A 22,968-nucleotide genomic window follows, 5' to 3' on the forward strand; every position below is an offset into this window, starting at 1 on the left:
GAAGGAAAATCCTTGAAAAATCCCTTGTATATTTGTCAAAGTATGATTGTGTCACCCACTGCAAAGACTAGACTCTTGCATATGGAGGTAAAAGGCTAAGTGAAACAGTTGTCTTCACGGTTGTAGCTCTTCTTTACACTCTGACAATCAGCTCCCACCCCATTTCTTGTCTCTAAAATGCCAGCAAGGTGACTGTTGGATGAATTATGGATACATTATTTTATTATTTTTTAAACGAAAGCTTCATCCGGTTTATTTTACTCCAGCAACAGAGAGGCGTTTGACCTTGCCTCTTTCCAGTCCTGGCTTATCAGTAAGAACGCCCTGTGCCCGCGCCTGTTGTCTCCCTGCTCGCTGAGAGTCCAAAGGAATGTCAAAGTGTGCGCGTCAATGTTTTAGTGTGTAAATGTGTGTGCGTTTCACCATTTTGTGTGTCCTTTATAAATGCTTTCTGAGGGTTCTGTCTGAGAGAGCGAATGGACTACCGACTCGTGTGTATATTTTATCTCTCTCCACTTTGCAAAGTCTAAATTGTTTATTGGTAAAGCTTGGTATGGGTTAATCGATTGGCTTATTAATATAACCCCTGCGTGTAGAACTTTCCCTAAGGTAACCCTGGATGGGAAAATAAAATTACCTAACATTTTGGTGCCGTGACACCCGTCGTGCACTTCGGCTGCTGGGGGGTGTTCTCCGGGAGCCGCTTCCTGCTTCGGTCCAGGGGGGCTGGAATTGCTTCCCGGCCGGCTGGATGGCTCCCGGGGCGTCCTCTCTGCTGCTGTCTTGCGCCCGTCGGACTTCGGGGTGACTCCGCCGCGCAGGGGGGGATTGGGATTGGATGAGTGCGTTGGATTGGATGAGTGTGTGAGTACCTCTTTTTTGCATTTATAAAGCTGGTTGACTTGACAGTGTGTTTTACGTTTGTATCTGCCTTCCGGACACAGGAGATGTTCCGTGTTTCAGCAGGGGGCTCTGGACTGTCCTGGTGAAAAGAGGTGAAAAAGAAGGGACGTAGCCACTGAGTCGCGCCTAGACCCGGCTGTTGGAACCCGACCTGTATAAAGCGTTGAAATAGGCTATACAGGAGGTCCAGCGCTACTGGGGAAGGCTGAAAGGTGATCGGAACTGCAGACAACTGGTGACTAAAAGATTAAATAAACCAGCGCTGCGTTAAAGTGGCCAACCGCAGTTTGGCATAGGCACGTACTCCCTTTGCAGCTGCCGATGGGATGGGTTGGACAGATTCTTTTTAACGCTGTCTGCATTGAAATGCATTGAGATTTATTACAAGGTGTGTTGACCCCGCGCATCGCCAATGCATTTTGAATTTATCGGATATGTACGTGAGATGTAGTCTAATGAGCTTTGAAAGAAAAGCGTCTGGACTTCTTTGAGTTGCTTGAAGACGTTTCACCGCTCATCCGAGAGGCTTCTTCAGTGCTAAGGTCAAATGGTGGAGAGTCCCAGATTTAAACCCAGTGGGAGTTTCCCCCCGAAGAGGGAACAAAAGACCCCCTGATGATCTTCTACATAAACACATGAGCCCAGGTGTGAGGGTGGGTGTGGGTCCTATTCAGCCAGAGTTTCGAGTGAGCTCATTGTGAAACCTGGCCCCACCCTATCATGTGAATTCCTGAGGTCAGGTGGCCCAGGATATGCGTGGGCGTTGAGGCATCTGGGAAGGGATCTCAAAACTGGATTATAGATGGCAGACAGTTGGTGTCGTAGACCACCGCCTCTGTTCAAAGATGGTTGCTCACAGTGGACATAAATGGCTTCCTTAGGAAACTATGTTGAATACCCCAACACCCCTGACTAAGGAGCAGATGATGCAGTTTATAGACTTTCTACTTAGTGCAGACAGTACATTCCCCGTAATGCAGAAATGACCCAGCCCCTTTACCCATTTCACTTTTCTGCTGGATTTGACCCCGAGCTACAGAATTATAAGAAAATTATTATAAAATTATAATTTTTATGTTCTCTGGTATATATATATAGCCTGTTGTAAATAGCCTCATGAACAGCTTTTGCTCAATAAGATTGAGCTGTAAAGGAAGTGCCTTGCTGCCATTTTAAAACTCTTTACCCCTTTAACTGAAACAGCCTGTGTACATTAAAAATAGGATATATTCATTCTAGCACAACTCTGGTTTTACCAGACTCGGTTTCCTGGGGGAACAGATTAGCTGTTGAGGTAGCTAAGTCTGCGTCCAAGGACACCTTTTGCTACTGGATTAAGATTAAAAATGCAACTTTGTCTCAAGATGGTCTCTATTTTACACGTGGTAAACCTGTTCTTTTTAAAGCGGCCGCTCTGGTGGCACATGATGTTTAATCAGAATATTCTAGGATTCTTTGTTTATTCAGGGATTGTAGAACACTTCGTCTTGATTCAGGAAAGAGTCAGGTTTATAAAAGTAAGAAGTTATTTTTCAAACAATTAAAACACGACAAGTTCACTAATATTACTGTGATGGATGGATCTGGGTGGATGAAATGTGATGTATGGTGACTATGTGTGAATGTGACGTTATCAGAACTTTTGTATCTAGAAGAGCTGAGTTCTGGGTGCAAAAGGGAAGAATTTGGTCTGCGTTAAGCTATGAAGTTGATTATTATCAAAAGGCATCAGACGCCATCTGTGTGTCTACCTCACCCGTTCTTGGAGACCCTCTTCATGGATCCGAAGGTCAGAGAGGTCGGATGACCTCTGGCACCGAGGTTGTAGAATACTGTAGCACCGACTCTCCAGTCCAGAGATGTCCCGGGTCGCAGCAGATGGATGGCACCGTTTGCGTCTAGGAGGACTCTTAATGAGTTGGAACAGTATCAGCTTTGTTCCGCAGGAACCGTTTGCTGCGTCAGCAGTAGGCAGCTTTTAGCAGGGTTTTAGCAGCTGGCAAAGATTGCTCAGGGTTAAAGAGGCGTCGCTCCGGACGGCCGTTCCGAAGCGCTCTCCAGAACTGCTGGATGATGAGAAGCTGGAATGCGACTCCGACTGCTCAATCACTGATTCTGCTTTAATATTCTCATATTATGAATTCTTGTCCAATCAGAACGTGCCATGTTATGGTATGTTACCAAGACAACCTCAGAAAACACGCCTTCTTGAGATACGGGTGCTCTGATCTGGGGTAAAGAAATATCTATGTGTCATGAGTTTAACTTAACTTGAATTAGTCCTCGTGTCTGGTGCAGGTGACGATTGCCTCGTCATATCAAACATTACTGATTACCATGTATATAAATCAATGTAATACTTCATTTCACAGATTAATCAAAAAATTTCATTTAGTGTTCATTTAATATTTGTTCATCAACCATATTATTTAATGATTATGACTTATAAGTTTTAAATGTTCACATTATATTTAAGAGTTCATTCTTTGATTAAGCAACTCATGCGAGCTGAGAGTGTTCACTTTATTCAGAGGCATGAGGACTCCTGTAGCTTGAGGCCTCGAGGAAGGAACACGATGTTGACAATACGTTATCATGTGTTCAGAGCTGCCGAGAGGCTCTGAACTCCAGCTGATGGAATGCAGGATCTTTCTGGCTTCAGGAAGATGAGTGTAAAATCCACTTTAGGACACAGAATTAAGTCTGCAGATGACCAGTGGCATCTAGGTCAATAAGTAGGTGGAAATTGACCATTTCTGGACATTACACAAGCCCTTATTTACACTTACACACCAATATACAAATATAGAGCTCTGGACTGTCGGAGAGTAGACGCCATGTTGGCAGGCAACAAATGTAAACAAAATGAAAGGGATCGGCTTGGATTTTAGTTCGTCGGAGTTTACTTCACACTTTAAAACAGAAGAAATCATTTTATATAGTCAGAAATTAGATAGACTAAACATCTCCGACCCTTACCGTTAGGGCTGGGCGATATGGCAAAAATAGAATATCACGATTTTTCCAATATTTTATCACGATTTCGATTTTATCACGATTTTTTATCCATGAATAGCATAACTTCAATTGCGTATTAAAGAAGAGAAACACTGAATAAATAAACATTTATTCATATTAGGGATAATCAGCACAGTGCTAACACACTTATATTTTAAACTCACACCAGAGATGATAAAAGCCCTGAGAGAAACAATTACAAAAATCAGTTTTTCTCGTTTTTCAAGTAACTTAACATAAATTAAAATCGTAAACATATTTAAAGTGCAAACATGTCAATTGCAAACGTATTGTGCAAACATTAACTTGTTCAAAATACTATGTAGCTCCCAGTTGCTCATGTAGTGGATAGTTAAGCTCAAATACGGCTCTGATGTGCGGCTGGACCAGAGATCGCTTGTGGTAGCAAAAAACTGCGCATTCTGAATATTTTCTGCAACTCTCACTTTGCATTCAGCGTACATGCGTGGAATGGCGGAGTTCAAAAAATACTTGCGGCTGGAAAACTCGTAGCGCGGATCCAATGTTTTTATCATGTTCTTAAATCCCGCTCCTACTGTTCGCACGGGACACAAATCTTTAACCAAGTGGTACGTCACTGCATCTGTCACGCTGTTCCATCGTCTGCTGTCTCTGTTGTAGGGAGTGAGTTTTGTGTGTTTCTGTTAGCGTTTGCTGCCTGGAAGAAGCACTAGCCGCTGCAGCCGCAGGCTTTTTAGCTTTAGCTGCCAGCTGGCTCTCGTTGTATTGTTTGGGATGCCTTCTTTTCAAGTGATTAAACAAGTTTGTGGTGTTGCCATCACTTGCCTTGATGCTCTCCTTGTAAACTTTGTAAATGACGTTTCGCTGCTCTTTGTCATCTGGTGAAAAACCAAACCAGCTCCATATAACAGACGAGGCGTTCCTCTTCGGAACGAAAACCTCGTTGTCGCTCTCAGCCGCGGCCAAAGCCATGTTTGTTCACACACAGGTGAAAACAAGCGGGGCACTAATATATTACTATGACTCACTCTGATTGGTTAAGGGTCAAACAAAGGCGTGTCATTCTCCTGGGGTAAGTTCCCTTTTCATTCAGAGGCAGAAATTCAACAGCAGAGCTGTGAATCGTGATAAAAAGGTCTCTCAAAAATGACAGACCGTCAGATGTGTAGATCGTAAAACGGTCTAAAATCGTCATATCGCCCAGCCCTACTTACCGTGCCCCTGGGATACTTTTTAAAAACGCCAGAAGCTGTCGGAGCGGACTTCTTACCGGACCTGGCCGGGGAACCCCTTGGGATTCCCCCAGAGGAGCTGGCCCAAGTGGCTGGAGAGAGGGAAGTCTGGGCCTCTCAACGCTACTGCCCCCGCAACCCAACTCCGGATAAGCGGATGAAAATGGATGGATGGATGGACAAATAACAGATTTACATGTAAGTAGTTTAAATAGAGTGCTGTGCTGTTTGAATGTATAAACTGAACACCAAGAGAAATCACTAGTCTGATTTGTTTCCGTGAATAAAATAAATATGTCAGGCAGGAGCGTCTCAGGATCTGTCTGAGATCTGTCTTGGTGAGACAGATAATAGCAATCCAAAGTGCTTCTTATGTGTGATCTGACAATTGATCAACCATTGCTTAAAAATGAAATACAGCTTAGCCGGTTAATTGCTGTGATCATAAAACACGGAAACGGCAGCACGCAGAACTCACGAGGCAACGTTTTACGTGATGTTTACTTGCTGCTATGAGTAATAAGACAGAAAAAGCCACGCCAAAATAAGTTTAGGAAGGCCACTAAGAATCGTAATAAAAGCATTTAAAATAAATACCATACACAGTTGAGGAAACGTTGGTTTAAGTACCTGATATGAAGCGGTCGCTGCATAAGCGAAAACCTTTACTCTCGGGATCCCACAGCTTCATTTTAGCCCGGTCACTAGCGTGTTTTATTACAATGATCCAACGTTTGCGGCGCTCCGGATCTTGGGGAATCCTGTAGATGGCTCATTCCTTATGTCGTCCGCGTCTGTTCTGCATCCTGGGGCACAACAGGAATCTACCATATTTCCTGTCTGATTGAGTTTTCTGACAATAACAAATAGTCCAGCTGCCGGCTTCTGCCTGCCAATATGGCGCCGTTTCGATTTGAACTGTTGCATGCCGGGAGAAGTGACGTCAACTCCCGGAGCTCTATACGCAGAAACCGCGCGTCTAAGCACAAAACTCATTTAAAAGCTGCCAGACCTCACGGTGATTCGTGGGTTGTTTCAGTCGGAAGTTGTGATGTGAAAAGATCTTAGTGACAGAGCTCATCCACAATATCAGGATCACTTCTGTCAAGTCTCGTTTTGGGCTTGAAAGTTTTAATAACCATAAACTATATTTACTGCTTATTCCCAAATTATTATTATTCTTCACAGAAAGTGTCTGGTATCAAGTTCATTCACGGGACCCCCCTTCGCTCCAGCAGCACCTTCCACTACTTCTAGATCCAAAACTAGACGGGATGTCCAGGACTTGGAATTTCTCTGTCAGCGCTTCTCCTCACGAACATCAACACACCACACTCCCCTCCGCCGGTCAGCGACGTTGGAGGCTGATTAATGCAACATGGCCAATTAGAATAATGGACGTGATCCCACAGTGGGGATTTGTGGGCATTTGAATGCGTTGTAATGTTACCAAGTACCGCTAGATGGCGCCACAGCCAATGTGTTCAAAGCCTTGAATCATGTATCACAGAAGAGAAGGCTTCATGAGGCTTCATTGGCACACCACTGTTAAAAGGTTTTACCAAGCTAGAAGGTGTTTTTAAAAATCACAAAGCTGATAATAAAAACCGACATACTACAACACCCCAAGTCTATAAACTACAACGTTAAAACCAAAAACCTAAACCACAAAGATCACCAAGGTCCTCAAACACACAAAAACGGACCGTGAGACCTGGAGAACAGCAGAAGCGCCAGACTGCTGACGGCACAGCCTTCTTATCCCAGGCGTGGATCACCAGATGTATTCAGTTCAGCTGTGCTCATCAGCAGACTGGGGAAGAGGTGGAGGGGCGGTGTCATCCTGGCTCCTGGAACTGAACAGGCCAGGCTGGCGGCCATAACAAAGCTAAAGATGTTAAGGTATGGCCCCGTAACCCCAACCAACCGTTCAGCCACACCAATCCTACGAAGCCAAATCGTCCCACTGTTCCCACCCACAGGACTGGCAGGCCCAGGTCTGTTTGGTAGAGCTCCGTGTGACTATCAGAGCAGGTGCAGACCTGTAAAGTCACGACATGCAAGCTTTACTCCACGGTTCCAGTAGTAATTATATGTCTTCCAGTTCTTGGGGGGGGGGGGGAATAAAGCTTTGTTTGTTTAGGTTTCAAAATCCCATTAACACAGCACCAGCTCTCAGGCTGCATGAGTTTCCAGCGCCATGCTCATAAGCAGTCGTATTCTGATTAAAAGACAATGAGATGTTTTTCTTTTGCTTTATTTAAAAAATAACCTGACAGAATAAACCTTCTGAGGAGAACGTGGAACCGGAGCTTGACACCTGCTGCACTTCAAACACCAGTGAAGGATAATTACTCTTTTCTAGTAAAGTTAGTTCAGCAAATCAACAACTTAGTAAAATCTGAACCTATTATAAAAATCCAGAAACAAATGCTCCCCCGTGACGTCCAGGAAACAGTTTCATCCTCTTCAGCAGGAGTTAACGGAGCAGGGCCTCAGTCAGCATCAGCAGCTTGCAGGGCAGAGGCCCAGACATGGTCTGAGGGGGGGTCTGGCAGGATCCAGCTCTGTGGAACCGTGGAACCATCCGGGTGATCTGCTGCCACAAGAAACGCGTCCCACTCTCTCCTGCAAAGACACCACAGTTACGCCGGGCCCACACCGGAGGCATCAGCAGCGTGGAACAGCCCCCCCCCCCCATCACCAGACCCGCGACATCACAACAACCCTTGGGACTTCAAAGGTCACATTTTTTATGCCATCCACCATTAAAGCAAGAAGTCTGATGTCATGTATACTGTTGTTCCTCTCCTCAGCCAGGATTAGACACGAAAACTCACCGCTGCACTTGGAATGAATACGCCATCGGGTCACACAGACAAGAAGACTTCTCTTTACACCGACGCCATGCGTGACTTCCTGTCTAGCCCTATGCTAACTGCAGAAATTGATGTACCCCAGAAGCAGAACCTGATCCATCTTTGCTGACGCAGCAAGGTGAGCTCCATGCCGTAGTTCTTTTTTAAACACAGAGCAGTTTTGTTTACCCGGTTTCCCGCTACGTTTGGTTTGCGGCTGCTGACGCTCCGTGTGTGTTTTTATTTCTGCAGTGAGACAAACTCACCTCACACGTCCAGAGTTTGTTCTTTAAGCTTCTATTAAATCCACCGTGTTGACGTATTTAACACGTTTCCTCTACGCTGCAGGAGTTAACGTTTACGTCACGGAGTAAAAGTTCGGCAGATGCGTTTGTTTATATCTGGGTGGGGGGGGGGGGACTCGTGCTGCACACAGACAGCTGCTGTGATCAGCTCTGGAAAGCGTTGATCATAATTTGCAGATCACGTTTATTTGTCACAGAGATCGGCCGCGGATTCCTCTTCCATCGGCATTCTAGGAATCTGAACTAGGAATGGAAATGAGAAACGTTGAGCGATTCCGGGAAAAACGAACAGATGGAACCGGTTTCAATCTACGCTCGATGCCCAAGCCAATCAGCCGGCCGCTGCTGTAAAAAAAAAAAGTGAGGCGCGAACCGGAAAAGCTTCTGCCGATCGCAATTCGACAACGGATTATGAAAGAACGGATAACGCTCGAAACGCGCGGGTTCTTCCTGATGTAAGAGGTGAGTCTCCGTTGTTTTGGTGTCTACGGCGTCCTAGCGCGCAACGTTCTGTGACTCATAAAAACCAGTAAAAACGGTGAGAAGCGCTGGCAGCGAATCAGTTAACCAATCCTGCGTAAGTCGCAAGTCAAGGCTGCAAAAGACGCAGAACTTCTTACCTGTCCTCTCTGAAGAAAGCTCGTCTTACCTGGATCATAAAGGACTTTATAATTTTCTATGTGTTATATGATTAAAACAATATATAAAACGTTTTCCTTTGCCAGAGTTTACACAAATCACCCAGCAGGGGGCATACGTAACCCACAAATGTTTACATCTCTGTGAATCGAGCTGAAGCTGCGGGTTGATCCTGAAAACCAACCTGATGTGTATCAACGCCTGCAGCGAGCGCTCAGCCTGGCGGTAGTAATCTGTGAAGGGCTGCAGGACAAGGTCAGCTGGACGCCCATCTGCCAAACAAACAGACATGTCTCAGCACTAGGGCTGGGTATCTTTAGAGTGTTTCCCCACAAGAACAATAACCTGGGGTGGACACTAACTTCAAAACCAGCGGGGCCGGTAACTCTGAATATTTACCAGCCCCGCTGGTCAGCTGCCAAAACGAGTCTAAATAACAACCGAACCGTTTTAAATGTAATAAACCTTTATTTTGTACACATTCACAAACATAAACTCGATTTTGTCGTCGCATACTTCCGGCATACAACGCAGTACATCACCAACTCCGCTTGTACTCGAGCCTTTGGCTGTGTTCCAGATGAGCCAGTTCTGAGCAGATTAGACCAGCGGTGATCGGCGAGCGGTGCATGCCGGTTAGATTTGTGTCCGACTTGACGCCGACTTGCTCTGACGTCATGCCTACGTAGGCAACGATAACCTCGTGAGATCAAGGCGGCCGCAGATTTTGGAGCAAGGCGCTGCAGTTGCTCTCCACCGGCTGCAAAACCTAGAGGATGACGGGAAACGCCTGGCTCTCACCTGATCTAAGATCTGATTGGTTCATATTTTGATCCAACCATCCGGTGGTAGAACATGAAATGTTAGTTGGTCACATGTATTCTGTAAATCATGTTATGTTGATGATGACAACTATATGGGCCATAAAGAGAAATGTGATTTGTGTTCTTGTGTCACGTTTCCTATGAGCACACTGAAGCTACAGCTGATAACCTTTACTTATTATTACAGTCATGTCTCCATATACAATACATGATGTCCACAAGCACGTGAGGATGTGTTTCAGCTGCTAACAGGCACCAGAATTAAAATAATTAAACACGTATGAACGCTAACGCGATATCTTCATCCACCGTCACCCCCGAGCTACACATGTAGGGAAATCTGTTCGGCTTAAACGCCGACTTTCAGCCCCTCCCCCTGCTGCGTCCGTCTGCTCTCGCCTGTTTTCCAGGCGATGCGCTGCTCAACTCGAACACGGCCATTCTCTGCGCCTCCCGTCTTCTTTAAACCTCCAAGAATCATTCCACCTACGCACACGCTTCTCTGCTTCATACCGTTTCGAACTGTCTCGCTCCTCCTCACCAGTTAAAAAGCTTTTTGCTGCTAGAATCGTGCAGTACGTGCACGAGTCATACAAGTGCAGTACGTGCACGAGTCATACAAGTGCAGTACGTGCACGAGTCATACAAGTGCAGTACGTGGCTAGAGGCGCGCAGGTTCACGCGCGCAAAACGAAAACAGCGGCTTCCTACAGGGCGGGGCCATGATGTAGGTGAAAGCCGGTGTGTAAATGACAAATAAGGCTTGGGCGCCACCCGGGCGGTGAGTCGTCAAGTATTTACCGCCCGACGAGAAACTTTAGCGCCATTGGCGCTCGGGCGCTTCAACGGTCCACCCTGATAACATTTATTCAGATACCGGTATTTGGTGGCGGTACTTGAACAATCTTTTTGGTCTAATTTTAGGAGAAGTAAAAAACTATATTTAATGTAATTCGCTCTATTAAACTAAGCAGATGTGTAACAAGCACGCTTCCTTTAGGAGCAAGCATAAGAATTAACGTTACCTTTTAGTGCACAACCAAAGTGAACCGTATGAAGAGCACAAACATTTTGTTCCAGCCGTGGAGAACGTCTGTTACCTCCAAACAGAATAGAGTCCACTCTGCTCCTCCTCTCCAGCTGTCTCTCTCTCTCCTTCTTCACTCGTTTCTCCTGCTCTCTCCTCCTCTCTTCTTCCTGTTCTCCTTCCAGCATCACCATCAGAGCTTTCTCCTCCGCTGAATAAAGGCTTGTTCTCCTTTTCATGACACTCCTCAGCTGCTCCAGGCTGCTGCTGAAGACCTCGTCTGTCTGTTGCTCAGTCGCGATGCCTTAGACACACACATGTACTCACACACATGCTCATCCAGGCCTGGACAATGTACTGACATTTTCAAGATATTGATAACATCGATATTTTAAAATAATGATATCATTTCCAAAGATAACTAGTCAAGCTGCTAGCACAGCAGCTACAACTATGCTAGCAGCTAGCATGCACCGTCTCTAAGCTGTCATTACCTTCATTCTCACAAGTCTGCTCAATCAGAAAACCTCTGGGTCAGTGTTGAGCCTAAACCTGGGTTTTGATGATTTGGGAACGTTTGTTCGTGTTTCAGCTAGCCTTTCCGCCGTGGCTACCAACGTAGCTCCGTTTATTCTGCTTGGCGTGATGGGACAAATGAAGCGAGGATTCGAGGCTTGTACTGAGCAGGAAGGGGGCGTGTCCATGAAGCCCCACTTCGAGGCTTGCTTCATTTAGCAGAAAACCACGTGACTGATCAAAAACAAAGTCTCTGTGAGACCCAGTCACGTGCCACCCCCATACCTCAATATGTGACATTTATATTATGTTTATATTTCAGGTTGTTGTTTAGATTTTTCTCATTACCAAGTTAACATTTATACGTTAACTTTTTACACCTTAAACTGTGTGTGTGTGTGTGTGTGTGTGTGTGTGTGTGTGTTTTACATGGATTTCTTATAGTATTTCTAATGGATTGCTCAATGTATTATAAATGGTTATATGTCTGCCCTATTCTGGTGCTTTTAATTGGTGTACAGCGCTTCGTTTGTCCATTTTGGCCATGTGAAAGCGCTTTATAAATAAAGTTGATCTGATATGGCCCCTTCCTACCCAAATGAATAATAATCCAGCTTTTATCCAGAATGTTTCCTGGTCTCCGTTTCAGCCCACCCCATTTACACATCTGCATTAGGGTTGCAACTATTACAAATTATGGTGGTAAAATTTAGATTTAACAATTAGATATACATTAAACATTTAGATTATTTACATTCAGATTTAACTTTTACATTTATATTTAACATTCACGGTTAGCGTTTATATTTAGGTTTAAATTTAACTGTTACATTTATATTCAGATTTAACATTTATATTTAACCTTTACCTTTACATTTAACATTCACACTTAGCATATAGATTTACGTTTAAAATTCGTAGTTAGATTTAACTTTTACATTTATATTTAGATTTCACATTTAGATTGGACATTTACACTTATTTAGATTTAGATTTAACATTTAGATTTATATTTAACATTTACACTTATCATTTAGATTTAGGTTTAGATTTAGCATTTACGTGTAGCCTTTATATTTAGGTTTAACATTTATATTTAGATTTAACATTTACATTCAGCATTTATATTTAAGTTTAGTTTTGACATTAACATTTAGATTTAAATGTGGAATTTACATTTAGATTTAGATTTAACATTTACACTTATCATTTAGATTTAGGTTTAGATTGAGCATTTACGTGTAGCCTTTATATTTAGGTTTAACATTTAGGTATACATTTATACCTAAATGGGCTGCCACCTTACCCTGGTGGAGGGGTTTGTGTCCCAATGACCCTAGCAGCTAAGTTGTCTGAGGCTTTATGCCTCACCCATGGCAAACAGGTCCTAGGTGAGGGATCAGACAAAGGCAACCCAAAGAATAATATAAATAATAATATAAATGGATTATTAAAATGGATAAAAGTAGATTACAAGTTAAATTGGAAACACATACTAGGCATCTAGTAACAAAAGTCTCAAAAAGTTAGGCAATAGTTAATAGGGCAAAGCACGTCTTAAATGCAGTTGCTCTACGTACATTGTGTTGTTTGCTGATACTTCCTTACTTCCTATTGTGTTGTATGGGGTAACGATTTAAAAACCCTGTTACACTGTTTGCTACGGAAAAAGGCTGTACGAATTACACACACACACACACACACACACACACACACACACACACACACACACACACACACACACACACACACACACACACACACACACACACACACACACACAAATCCTCAGAGTTTTAGATCAAATCTAGGGCTGCACAATATATCAAAATTATCGTCATCGCGATAACAGGACGTGCGATAGGTCCATCGCAAAGCACGTCAAAAACAGTGATAAATGTTTGGTCCGTGTCACACATCAACTTTTTGTAAACCAGCTCTGTTTTTGACACTGAAGTATTATTTGACCAATCAAATGTAGCCCTTCTGATATGCGGCCAATCAGATGGGTCCGTTCACGTAATACGCCCTCCCCCTATGTAGACCCTTAGGATGGAAAGCAACACCCGAACATTAGCGGCGCCGTTCCCTTGTTCGTCATGCTGGCTCAGAGCACCGAACGCACTTTGTGCTGATGTTTCTGGAATCAGCGCTGCTTTCAAACGTGAACGCGAGTTTACAGTAGCGGGTGCAGCCGCTAATACAGTAGCGGGTGCAGCTGCTAATACAGTAGCGGGTGCAGCCGCTAATACAGTAGCGGGTGCAGCCGCTAATACAGTAGCGGGTGCGGCCGCTAATACAGTAGCGGGTGCGGCCGCTAATACAGTAGCGGGTGCGGCCGCTAATACAGTAGCGGGTGCGGCCGCTAATACAGTAGCGGGTGCGGCCGCTAATACAGTGGCGGGTGCGGCCGCTAATACAGTGGCGGGTGCGGCCGCTAATACAGTAGCGGGTGCGGCCGCTAATACAGTAGCGGGTGCGGCCGCTAATACAGTAGCGGGTGCGGCCGCTAATACAGTAGCGGGTGCGGCCGCTAATACAGTAGCGGGTACGGCCGCTAATACAGTAGCGGGTACGGCCGCTAATACAGTAGCGGGTGCGGCCGCTAATACAGTAGCGGGTGCGGCCGCTAATACAGTAGCGGGTGCGGCCGCTAATACAGTAGCGGGTGCAGCCGCTAATACAGTAGCAGGAGCAGCTGCTAATACAGTAGCAGGAGCAGCTGCTAATACAGTAGCAGGAGCAGCTGCTAATACAGTAGCGGGTGCAGCCGCTAATACAGTAGCGGGTGCAGCCGCTAATACAGTAGCAGGAGCAGCTGCTAATACAGTAGCAGGAGCAGCTGCTAATACAGTAGCGGGTGCGGCCGCTAATACAGTAGCGGGTGCGGCCGCTAATACAGTAGCGGGTGCGGCCGCTAATACAGTAGCGGGTGCGGCCGCTAATACAGTAGCGGGTGCGGCCGCTAATACAGTAGCGGGTGCGGCCGCTAATACAGTAGCGGGTGCGGCCGCTAATACAGTGGCGGGTGCGGCCGCTAATACAGTAGCGGGTGCGGCCGCTAATACAGTAGCGGGTGCGGCCGCTAATACAGTAGCGGGTGCGGCCGCTAATACAGTAGCGGGTGCGGCCGCTAATACAGTAGCGGGTGCGGCCGCTAATACAGTAGCGGGTGCGGCCGCTAATACAGTAGCGGGTGCGGCCGCTAATACAGTAGCGGGTGCGGCCGCTAATACAGTAGCGGGTGCAGCCGCTAATACAGTAGCAGGAGCAGCTGCTAATACAGTAGCAGGAGCAGCTGCTAATACAGTAGCAGGAGCAGCTGCTAATACAGTAGCGGGTGCAGCCGCTAATACAGTAGCGGGTGCAGCTGCTAATACAGTAGCAGGAGCAGCTGCTAATACAGTAGCAGGAGCAGCTGCTAATACAGTAGCGGGTGCGGCTGCTAATACAGTAGCGGGTGCGGCTGCTAATACAGTAGCGGGTGCGGCCGCTAATACAGTAGCGGGTGCAGCCGCTAATACAGTAGCGGGTGCAGCTGCTAATACAGTAGCAGGAGCAGCTGCTAATACAGTAGCAGGAGCAGCTGCTAATACAGTAGCGGGTACGGCTGCTAATACAGTAGCAGGAGCAGCCGCTAATACAGTAGCGGGTGCTGCTGCTAATACAGTAGCAGGAGCAGCCGCTAATACAGTAGCGGGTGCAGCTGCTAATACAGTAGCAGGAGCAGCTGCTAATACAGTAGCGGGAGCAGCTGCTAATACAGTAGCGGGTGCAGCCGCTAATACAGTAGCGGGTGCAGCTGCTAATACAGTAGCAGGAGCAGCTGCTAATACAGTAGCGGGTGCAGCTGCTAATACAGTAGCAGGAGCGGCTGCTAATACAGTAGCGGGTGCGGCCGCTAATACAGTAGCAGGAGCAGCTGCTAATACAGTAGCAGGAGCAGCTGCTAATACAGTAGCGGGTGCAGCCGCTAATACAGTAGCGGGTGCAGCTGCTAATACAGTAGCAGGAGCAGCTGCTAATACAGTAGCAGGAGCAGCTGCTAATACAGTAGCGGGTGCGGCTGCTAATACAGTAGCGGGTGCGGCTGCTAATACAGTAGCGGGTGCGGCCGCTAATACAGTAGCGGGTGCGGCCGCTAATACAGTAGCGGGTGCGGCTGCTAATACAGTAGCAGGAGCAGCTGCTAATACAGTAGCAGGAGCAGCTGCTAATACAGTAGCGGGTGCGGCTGCTAATACAGTAGCAGGAGCAGCCGCTAATACAGTAGCAGGTGCAGCTGCTAATACAGTAGCAGGAGCAGCCGCTAATACAGTAGCGGGAGCAGCTGCTAATACAGTAGCGGGTGCAGCCGCTAATACAGTAGCGGGTGCAGCTGCTAATACAGTAGCAGGAGCAGCTGCTAATACAGTAGCAGGAGCAGCTGCTAATACAGTAGCAGGAGCAGCTGCTAATACAGTAGCAGGTGTAGCTGCTAATACAGTAGCGGGGGTCAGCTGCTAATACAGTAGCGGGTGCAGCTGCATATTTTGTTTGCTTTGAACCCAGAACAGACGTCACACGCCAGACGACATCAACACTGCATACTTTAGTATTTGTTCATTTATCGTGAGTTATATCGATATCACAATATTAAGCACTGTTATCGAATATCGCAGGTTTTCCTAATATCGTGCAGCCCTAATCAAAGCTATTAAAAATGCATGACCTTATTACATTTTGTACAGCACAGTTCATGAATAATTATTTATTACCCGTTAATATCCAAGAACTTAAGCATTCAGAGATCAGTCACATGATTTAAGAGGATGTAGGAACGTTAAAGTTCCAGTAGTCAGAACTTGCAGGAGAATTTTGTGGAGTTAAACTACACAAAGGACTGGAGCATGAATTAAAACGTCGTTGAAATATTTTTCAGTTCAAATCTTTTTAAAAAGCAGGTTTGGTCCCATTTTTTGTTTAAACACCTTAAGCTGAAGAACCTCCTATCTGTGTGACCACAGCAGACATGGCCTTCCTGTGTAAGCAAAGCCGACTTGGCTTGTTAGGAACTGACCTTTCCGAGAGGCTGCCTCCTTGCGGAGCCTGCGGAGCTTCTCCAGAGACCTGAGGACGTCCTGCATCCTTTTGACGTCCGCCTGCTTCTTCCTCACCTCACACAGGACCGAGTCTGCAGCCCGCTTCAGCTCCTGCTCCTGGAGCAGACCCAAAGGCTGATGTCTGTCTCACACGCACACACACACACACACGCGCGCACACACACACACGCACACGATGCCCCTACCTTCTTCTTCTCCTCTACTTGCTGGACTTGTCTCATCCTCCACGCATCTATGGCTGCCTCCTTCTCAGCGCGGTGCTCCTCTGAGAGCTTCTTCTCCAGCTGGAGCCGGGCCCTGGCCCTACGCCGCCGGGCCCGACTCTGGGCCACCGTAGCTACGAGTCCCTCCGAACCCTGGAGCTCACCGAGCCGCCGGAGCAGCTCCTCCTTCACGCGTGAGGCCAGCAGACCGGACTCCGGGTCGGCTCTCAGACGCAGCTCCTCCAGCCGGGACACCAACCGAGCGGCTCCGCACAAGGTGTCCCTGAGAACTGGGCCGCGGACGGACAGTCGCTGCTGGGTCTCCGGTTCTCCGGTAGTTTGGGCTCTGCTCTGCAGAAACCGAGCCAGCCACTGCTGGTCCTGCCTCTTCTGCCGGGCCTCCTGGTCCTCCGTCCCCGAGGGGGGGCAGGGCTGTCTCGGGCCACAGTGCGGTCCGTGCTGGGGAGGACGGAACACTGAGACGCCGCCGTAGGCGGGTGCCGGTCCCGGGAATCCTAAGGGGGGCGGGGAAGCCGTGGGACCGAATCCAAACGGAGGCCTAACGGGAACGCCAGGTCCTCCGAAAGCCGCCCCCCGGGGCAGGTGCTGAGGGAAGTCGCCCCTAACTCCGTAAGCCGCTGGAGGGGTCCAGGAGGACCCGGTGCGGTCCGGGTGAGAGGAGCCAGGCGGCCCGGCAGCGCTGTGCAGGTGCGACCTGTCCATGCTGCCGGAGAAAAACTCTTCTTGTTCTTCTTCTTCTTCTTCCTCTTCTTCTTCTTCTTCTTCTTCTTCCTCTTCTTCCTCTTCTTCTTCTTCTTCTTCCTCTTCTTCTGCTGCTTCTTTTTCTTCTTCTTCTGTTTAAATGGCGGCTGGCATCCAACTGGAGGCGCACGCGCGCCACCTGCTGTGTAGGAGTGAGTCAGCGAGATGAATCCTAAAAACGACTCTTAACTAAACTGCTCCTCCTGAGGATTTCCAACACTAGGTTATAAATTCTGTTATCCCCGTTTAACAAAGTCCCAAAACTCAGTCCTCCACATCCTCTAACTTTTAATTATTCTTTCAACATTTTTCTATGAACCACAAATTTAATCACATAAAACATGCATCTGTTCCACACTCACACAAACCCGTAGGACGTTCCCTGTTAAACGGAGAGTGCCATTCAAACCTGTGTCCCATCCTTAGCCTTGTTGTTGTTGTTTGTTCTCTAGTTTTAATTTCCATAATTTGCATCACACCCACCTTTCCCTGTATATTAAATAAATGCCTTCCGTTTCTCCCCTCACCCGCATTTCCTGCCATTCATTCATCGTGTTTCCTGATCATCGCCTTCACTTCTCTGACACTGTGGAATTTCTACCCGTGTGTTTAGTTTTGTTGCTTGTTTTGCATTAAAATCTGCCATTTCACTTCCCTCCACCCCTCCGTGTGCTGGAACCCACATTAACCTCATTTCTATTCGGTCTAAACAAACATTCAAATACGTCTAAAAGAATATCTGGTCTACTGTCAGCTGACAGTGATTTAATTGACATTAGAGCCGAAAGAGAATCCATACATGAATACACTGTTTTATTCCATCCTGGTCTATCCAGAGTCAGCTAAATGAGATCGCTAACAACTCCAACGTAAAAACGGATTAAGAAGTTCTGAATTTTATACCCATTTCTAAAACTGGAACACAAAAAGAGAAACCCGTGCTCTCATTTCCTGAGTCTTTTGAGCCGTCTGTAAATACTGGAATAAATGGTTTATGCTTAAAGCACATATTTAAACAGTTTGTTTTGTAACACGATCTAAGTTACAAAACTCCCACACAGCTCAGTGGCCTAGTGGTAGAGCGTCTGCCCTGAGACTGGGAGATCAGGGTTCGATTCCTGGTCAGGTCAGACCAAAGACCCAATGCCTCCCTGCTTGACACTCAGCATTAAGGGGTTGGATTGGGGGGTTAAACCACCAAATGGTTCCTGAGCACGGCTGTGTCTGCAGCTCACCGCTCCCCCAGGGGATGGGTCAAATGCGGAGAACAAATTTCGCACACACATCAGTGAGTGTGACAACTAATGGGACTTTAACTTTAACAACAACGTGATGTTATTATTATTTTCAGGCTAAATCTGCTGTCAGACTGATGTAGTCCTCCACTAGCCGGCACCGGTCCAGGCTAGAGCCTTGCAGCTGTCTTTCCATACCTTCTAGTTTTAACACACACACACGCACGCACGCACGCACGCACGCACACACACACACACACTCACACACACTCACACACACACACACACACACACACGTAACAGAGAAAGGGCAGCTGGCTGAGTGCAGATGTAGTAGGTACAAAGAAGACGAGAACGCCATCAGAGGAGCCAATGGCACCAGGGGCACCAAGATTGGCAGCAATAGCCTTGGCAAGAGTAAACATGGGAAGCACCCCGGCCGCCACAGCCCCCCGGTGCCCCCGGGGCAGATAACAAGTTAAGAAACAAATTAAACATAAACAGCTGATAAATAAAAATCTAAATAAAACACAGTGATAAAAGATAACCAAGTAGAAAACATATAATTAAATTTATAAAATATTGTACTACAATGCATTAAGACTGGTTAAAATAATAATTATTACAAGTTAAAATAAATATGGAAGAAAATATGTGTTATTTAATTAAAAGAGCAAGTAATAAAACACTGATAAAATATATAAAAGATGGTAAAAACAGGCTAAAATAGATCAAAATCACTTAAAAGCTATACTAAAAAGGTGGGTCTTGAGCCTGGCCTTAAAAACAAGAACACTCTCTACGGCCCTGAGGTCCGATGGGAGACTGTTCCAGAGGCGAGGGCCATAAAACTGGAAGGATGCCTTGCCTTGGGAGTGTGTTCTGACCTTTGGAATGACTAGGAGATGGCTGCCAGAGGAGCGCAGGGACTGCATAGGCTCGTATTTATGAAGCAGTTCTGAGAGATAAGAAGGCCCAAGACCATTAAGACATTTAAAAACCATTAAAAGAGCCTTAAAATCGATCCTGAAATGTACAGGAAGCCAATGCAGCTTGTGTAACACCGGTGTAATGTGCTCCTGCCTCCTGGTCTTAGTCAGGACACGAGCTGCTGAATTTTGTAGGAGTTGTAAACCTGAGGTACTCTTTTTGGGAAGACCATAAAGCAGGGCATTACAGTAATTAATTCTATTGGTGATAAAAGCGTGCATCAGCGTCTCTGTATCGGCCAGAGAGAGAAAGGGGCGGACTCTGGTGAAGTTTTTCAGGTGATAAAAAACAATTTTAGTAATATTCTTAATGTGGGGGATAAAAGTTAGCTCAGAGTCAAAAATAACACCCAGGTTCTACACTTGAGAAGACGAATTAAGAGTTAGTGACTGTAGCTTTGGTAAAAGTTTCTCTCTCTGGGTCTCAGGACCGATGACTAAATGACACCACCAAGTGGAAGCATATACAGATTAAAAAGCACCGTGCCTAAAATCGAACCCTGGGGCACACCACAAGGAATCTCTCGGGTCTTGGAACAGAAGGTATCTAGACTTACCATAAAAGTCCTGTCTGTGAGATATGAAGTAAACCATTTATGGACAGCACCAGAGAGGCCGATGTGTTTTAACCGGTTTAAAGGAATGTTGGTGTCCACTGTGTCAAAGGCAGCGCTTAAATCCAGTAGAACCAGAACCGTCACTTTCTGTGCATCATAATTTATTCTTATGTCATTCAAAACTCTTAACAGGGCCGTCTCAGTGCTGCGGTTTACTCTAAAACCAGACTGAAATTTCTCAAGGACATTAAGTGCATTAATAAAATCATGAAGCTGTATTAAAACAAGCTTTTCTAACATTTTACTTAAGAATGGTAAGTTCTGAAGTTGTTAAAATCACTAAAATCTACGTCTCCTTCAACAGGGGCCTCACCGCTGCCCCTTTAAAGGCAGCAGGAAAGACCCTGTTTGAAGAGAACAGTTCATCATGGTTAAAATCTCATCTCTAAAATAAAATGGCTTAAAGAACGAAGTAGGAACTGGATCTAAAAGACACGCGGTGGGCCTCACTGAAGAGAAAACCTTATCTAGAGTTTCAGCCTCAACCCGGACAAAACTGTCTAGTATTCCCTCTGGTAAGGGTACACACTGAGATTTCGATAAAACCATGTCATTGTGAGAGGATGAAATGTTGCATCTGATTGTGTGTACCTTCCCTCTGAAGTGGTCTGCAAACTCCTCACAGAGAGAGTTCGATGGTGCTTCCTGAGATGCATCAGCGTTTTTGTTAAAAACTTAATAGATAGCGGAAAACAGGATTTTAGGACTATTCTTATTTTCTGAGATGATTTTGGAGAAGTATGCATACCTTGAGTTCCTTACTGCGTTGTTGTATGACTTTAGAGTTTCTCTGTATGTCTGATCGTTTTTTAGCAATTTGGTACTTCCTCCATTTTCTCTCTGCCATTCTGCAGTTCCTCTTTTGTGTCCTGAGAGCTTTGTTTCTCCATGGGAATGTAAGTCTAGGCTGTATCTTTTTAATTTTTTGTGGGACCAGACGGTCAAGGGTATTCGGTTGTAAGAGCTCTGTAAGTTTGATAAAAACTCTGAAAATTCTTCTATAAAAGACGTGCTATTTTTTGGAGGTCTGTAAACTGTGACACAAAATTTGAGGAATCCCAAAAACGGCTGCATTGTATTCAAAAGTGCTAAAATAATCAAATGAAACAGGTTTGGCGGTAAATGTTGCTGAGATTATAAAGGCAGTACCGCCTAACTTTTTGCTGCTCCTTGTAGAGTAAGTATAATTAAAATTTGGTGGGGAAACCTCTGTGAGAACAACAGGGGCATCTGCATTCAGCCAGGTCTCTGTTAAAAATAAACCGTCCAGGCTGTGATCTAAAATCAAATCATTAATAATAAAAGTTTTATTCAGCAGAGAGCGGACATTTAAAAGTGCCATATTAATGGTAACTGGAGAGTGTGTGTGTGAAAGTGGAACTACTAGTAAGCGTTTAAGATTACTGTGGTTGTGTTTGTTTGGTTTATGGTGATTAGGCCGCTCTCTGCTGATAATGACAGGAATTAGTGAGCTGGTGTGAGGTCCAAGTCAAATATTTGAGTAACTGTTAAAATCATAGCTGGGGTTATAGGAGCAGAGACCAGCTGGACATCAGGGTGTGGATGAGTGGGAGGACGGGGTGGAGAGGGCGGGGGCAGCAGGGCATGGCGTTGTGGATAGTGGTGGTCGTGGACATGCCAAACTCATTGCCAGGGCACGGGTACCCTGTCTATTTAGATGGAGCCCGTCTGCCCCAAACAGGTGCCTCCTGCCCCAGAAGATGTTAAAATTATCTATAAAACCAATGTTGTGCATCACGGTGGCAGAGGAGAGCCAAGTGTTCAAAGATAAAAGTCTACTAAAATGACCAGTTCCTCTGTCAAGGGGGGGAGTGGGTCCAGAGATATAAAAGGACACATGTGAGTTTTTTAAAAGGTTAAAAAGGTGGATAAAATCACGCTTCAGAAGCTCAGATTGCTGCTTGTTGATGTCGTTAGTTCCAGCGTGGATAAAAACCTTACTCACCTGGGAATTAATGTCTCTCCCAAGTTAGCAGATCTAACCAAACTAAACTACATCCCACTTTTAAAGAAAGTGGAAGATGATCTTGCAAGATGGAAATCCTTACCGATATCACTCATGGGGAGGATTGCTACAATTAAAATGATAGTCTTACCCAGAATAAATGACTTATTTTCTCAGCTGACTGGTTTAAATCTCTGTACTCCTCAATTACTAAATTCCTTTGGCAGGATAAAACTCCACGAATTAGCTTAAAAACGCTTCAGAAGACCAAAGACAGAGGAGGACTGGATCTACCCAACTTTTATTATTATTTCTTAGCCAACAGGCTGCAATATATACCAAGATGGTTGCAAGATAACCCACTAGATGAGTCCTGGTTAGATATAGAACAGACACTTTGCAATACGATAGAGCTTTCAGACTTACCATTTATTAGCTCAAGCATAAGAAAACATGAAGGCTTCAAAAGTATTAGTATCAGCACCTCTCTGACAGCATGGTGGGAGTATCTTAAAATGACAGAGTCTTCACTAGTACCATGCAGACGCACACCTATCTGGAATAATCCTGATATTTTGCAAAATAACAAAATGATGAACCTTCCGGACTGGAAAAATAAAGGAATTCTATACCTGGAACACATATATGAAGGATTGGACTTCATCCCATTTAATAGAATAGTCTCCCAATTTGGGATAGATAAGAATAGCTTTTTAGAATATCACTAGTTTAAAACTTGTGTCAAGCAAGCCTCCAGTTTATTGTTGGTTCCCCGTCTATTCAAACTAAT

General features: G+C 45.5%; 1 protein-coding gene across 1 annotated transcript; it reads right to left on the reverse strand.

Annotated features, from left to right (window-relative positions):
* Positions 1 to 7,376: 7,376 nt before the first annotated feature.
* Positions 7,377 to 21,102, reverse strand: pdcd7 (programmed cell death 7). Its single transcript, XM_015976850.3, has 13 exons — positions 21,037 to 21,102; positions 20,804 to 20,857; positions 20,622 to 20,740; positions 20,503 to 20,556; positions 20,095 to 20,369; positions 19,410 to 19,564; positions 18,908 to 19,013; positions 18,275 to 18,349; positions 16,592 to 17,463; positions 16,364 to 16,502; positions 10,862 to 11,092; positions 9,122 to 9,209; positions 7,377 to 7,763 (listed from the first exon to the last, which is right to left on the reverse strand). The coding sequence occupies exons 1-13, from the start codon at positions 21,100 to 21,102 to the stop codon at positions 7,631 to 7,633; spliced, it is 2,367 nt and encodes a 788-aa protein (XP_015832336.2). The 3' UTR covers positions 7,377 to 7,630.
* Between the last annotated feature and the right edge of the window lie 1,866 nt (positions 21,103 to 22,968).

This window comes from Nothobranchius furzeri, chromosome 9, assembly GCF_043380555.1.
Source record: "Nothobranchius furzeri strain GRZ-AD chromosome 9, NfurGRZ-RIMD1, whole genome shotgun sequence".
Classification (NCBI taxonomy): domain Eukaryota; kingdom Metazoa; phylum Chordata; class Actinopteri; order Cyprinodontiformes; family Nothobranchiidae; genus Nothobranchius; species Nothobranchius furzeri.

Coding starts and splice junctions, on each gene's coding strand:
- pdcd7 (XM_015976850.3), bottom strand. CDS start 21,102: ATGGAGAAACAAAGCTCTCAGGACACAAAAGAGGAACTGCAGAATGGC. Junction 19,565..20,094: donor TCCTTGTGGTGTGCCCCAGG/GTTCGATTTTAG, acceptor CTTATCTCTCAG/AACTGCTTCATAAATACGAG. Junction 17,464..18,274: donor TGTTCCAGTTTTAGAAATGG/GTATAAAATTCA, acceptor CCATTTAAACAG/AAGAAGAAGAAAAAGAAGCA.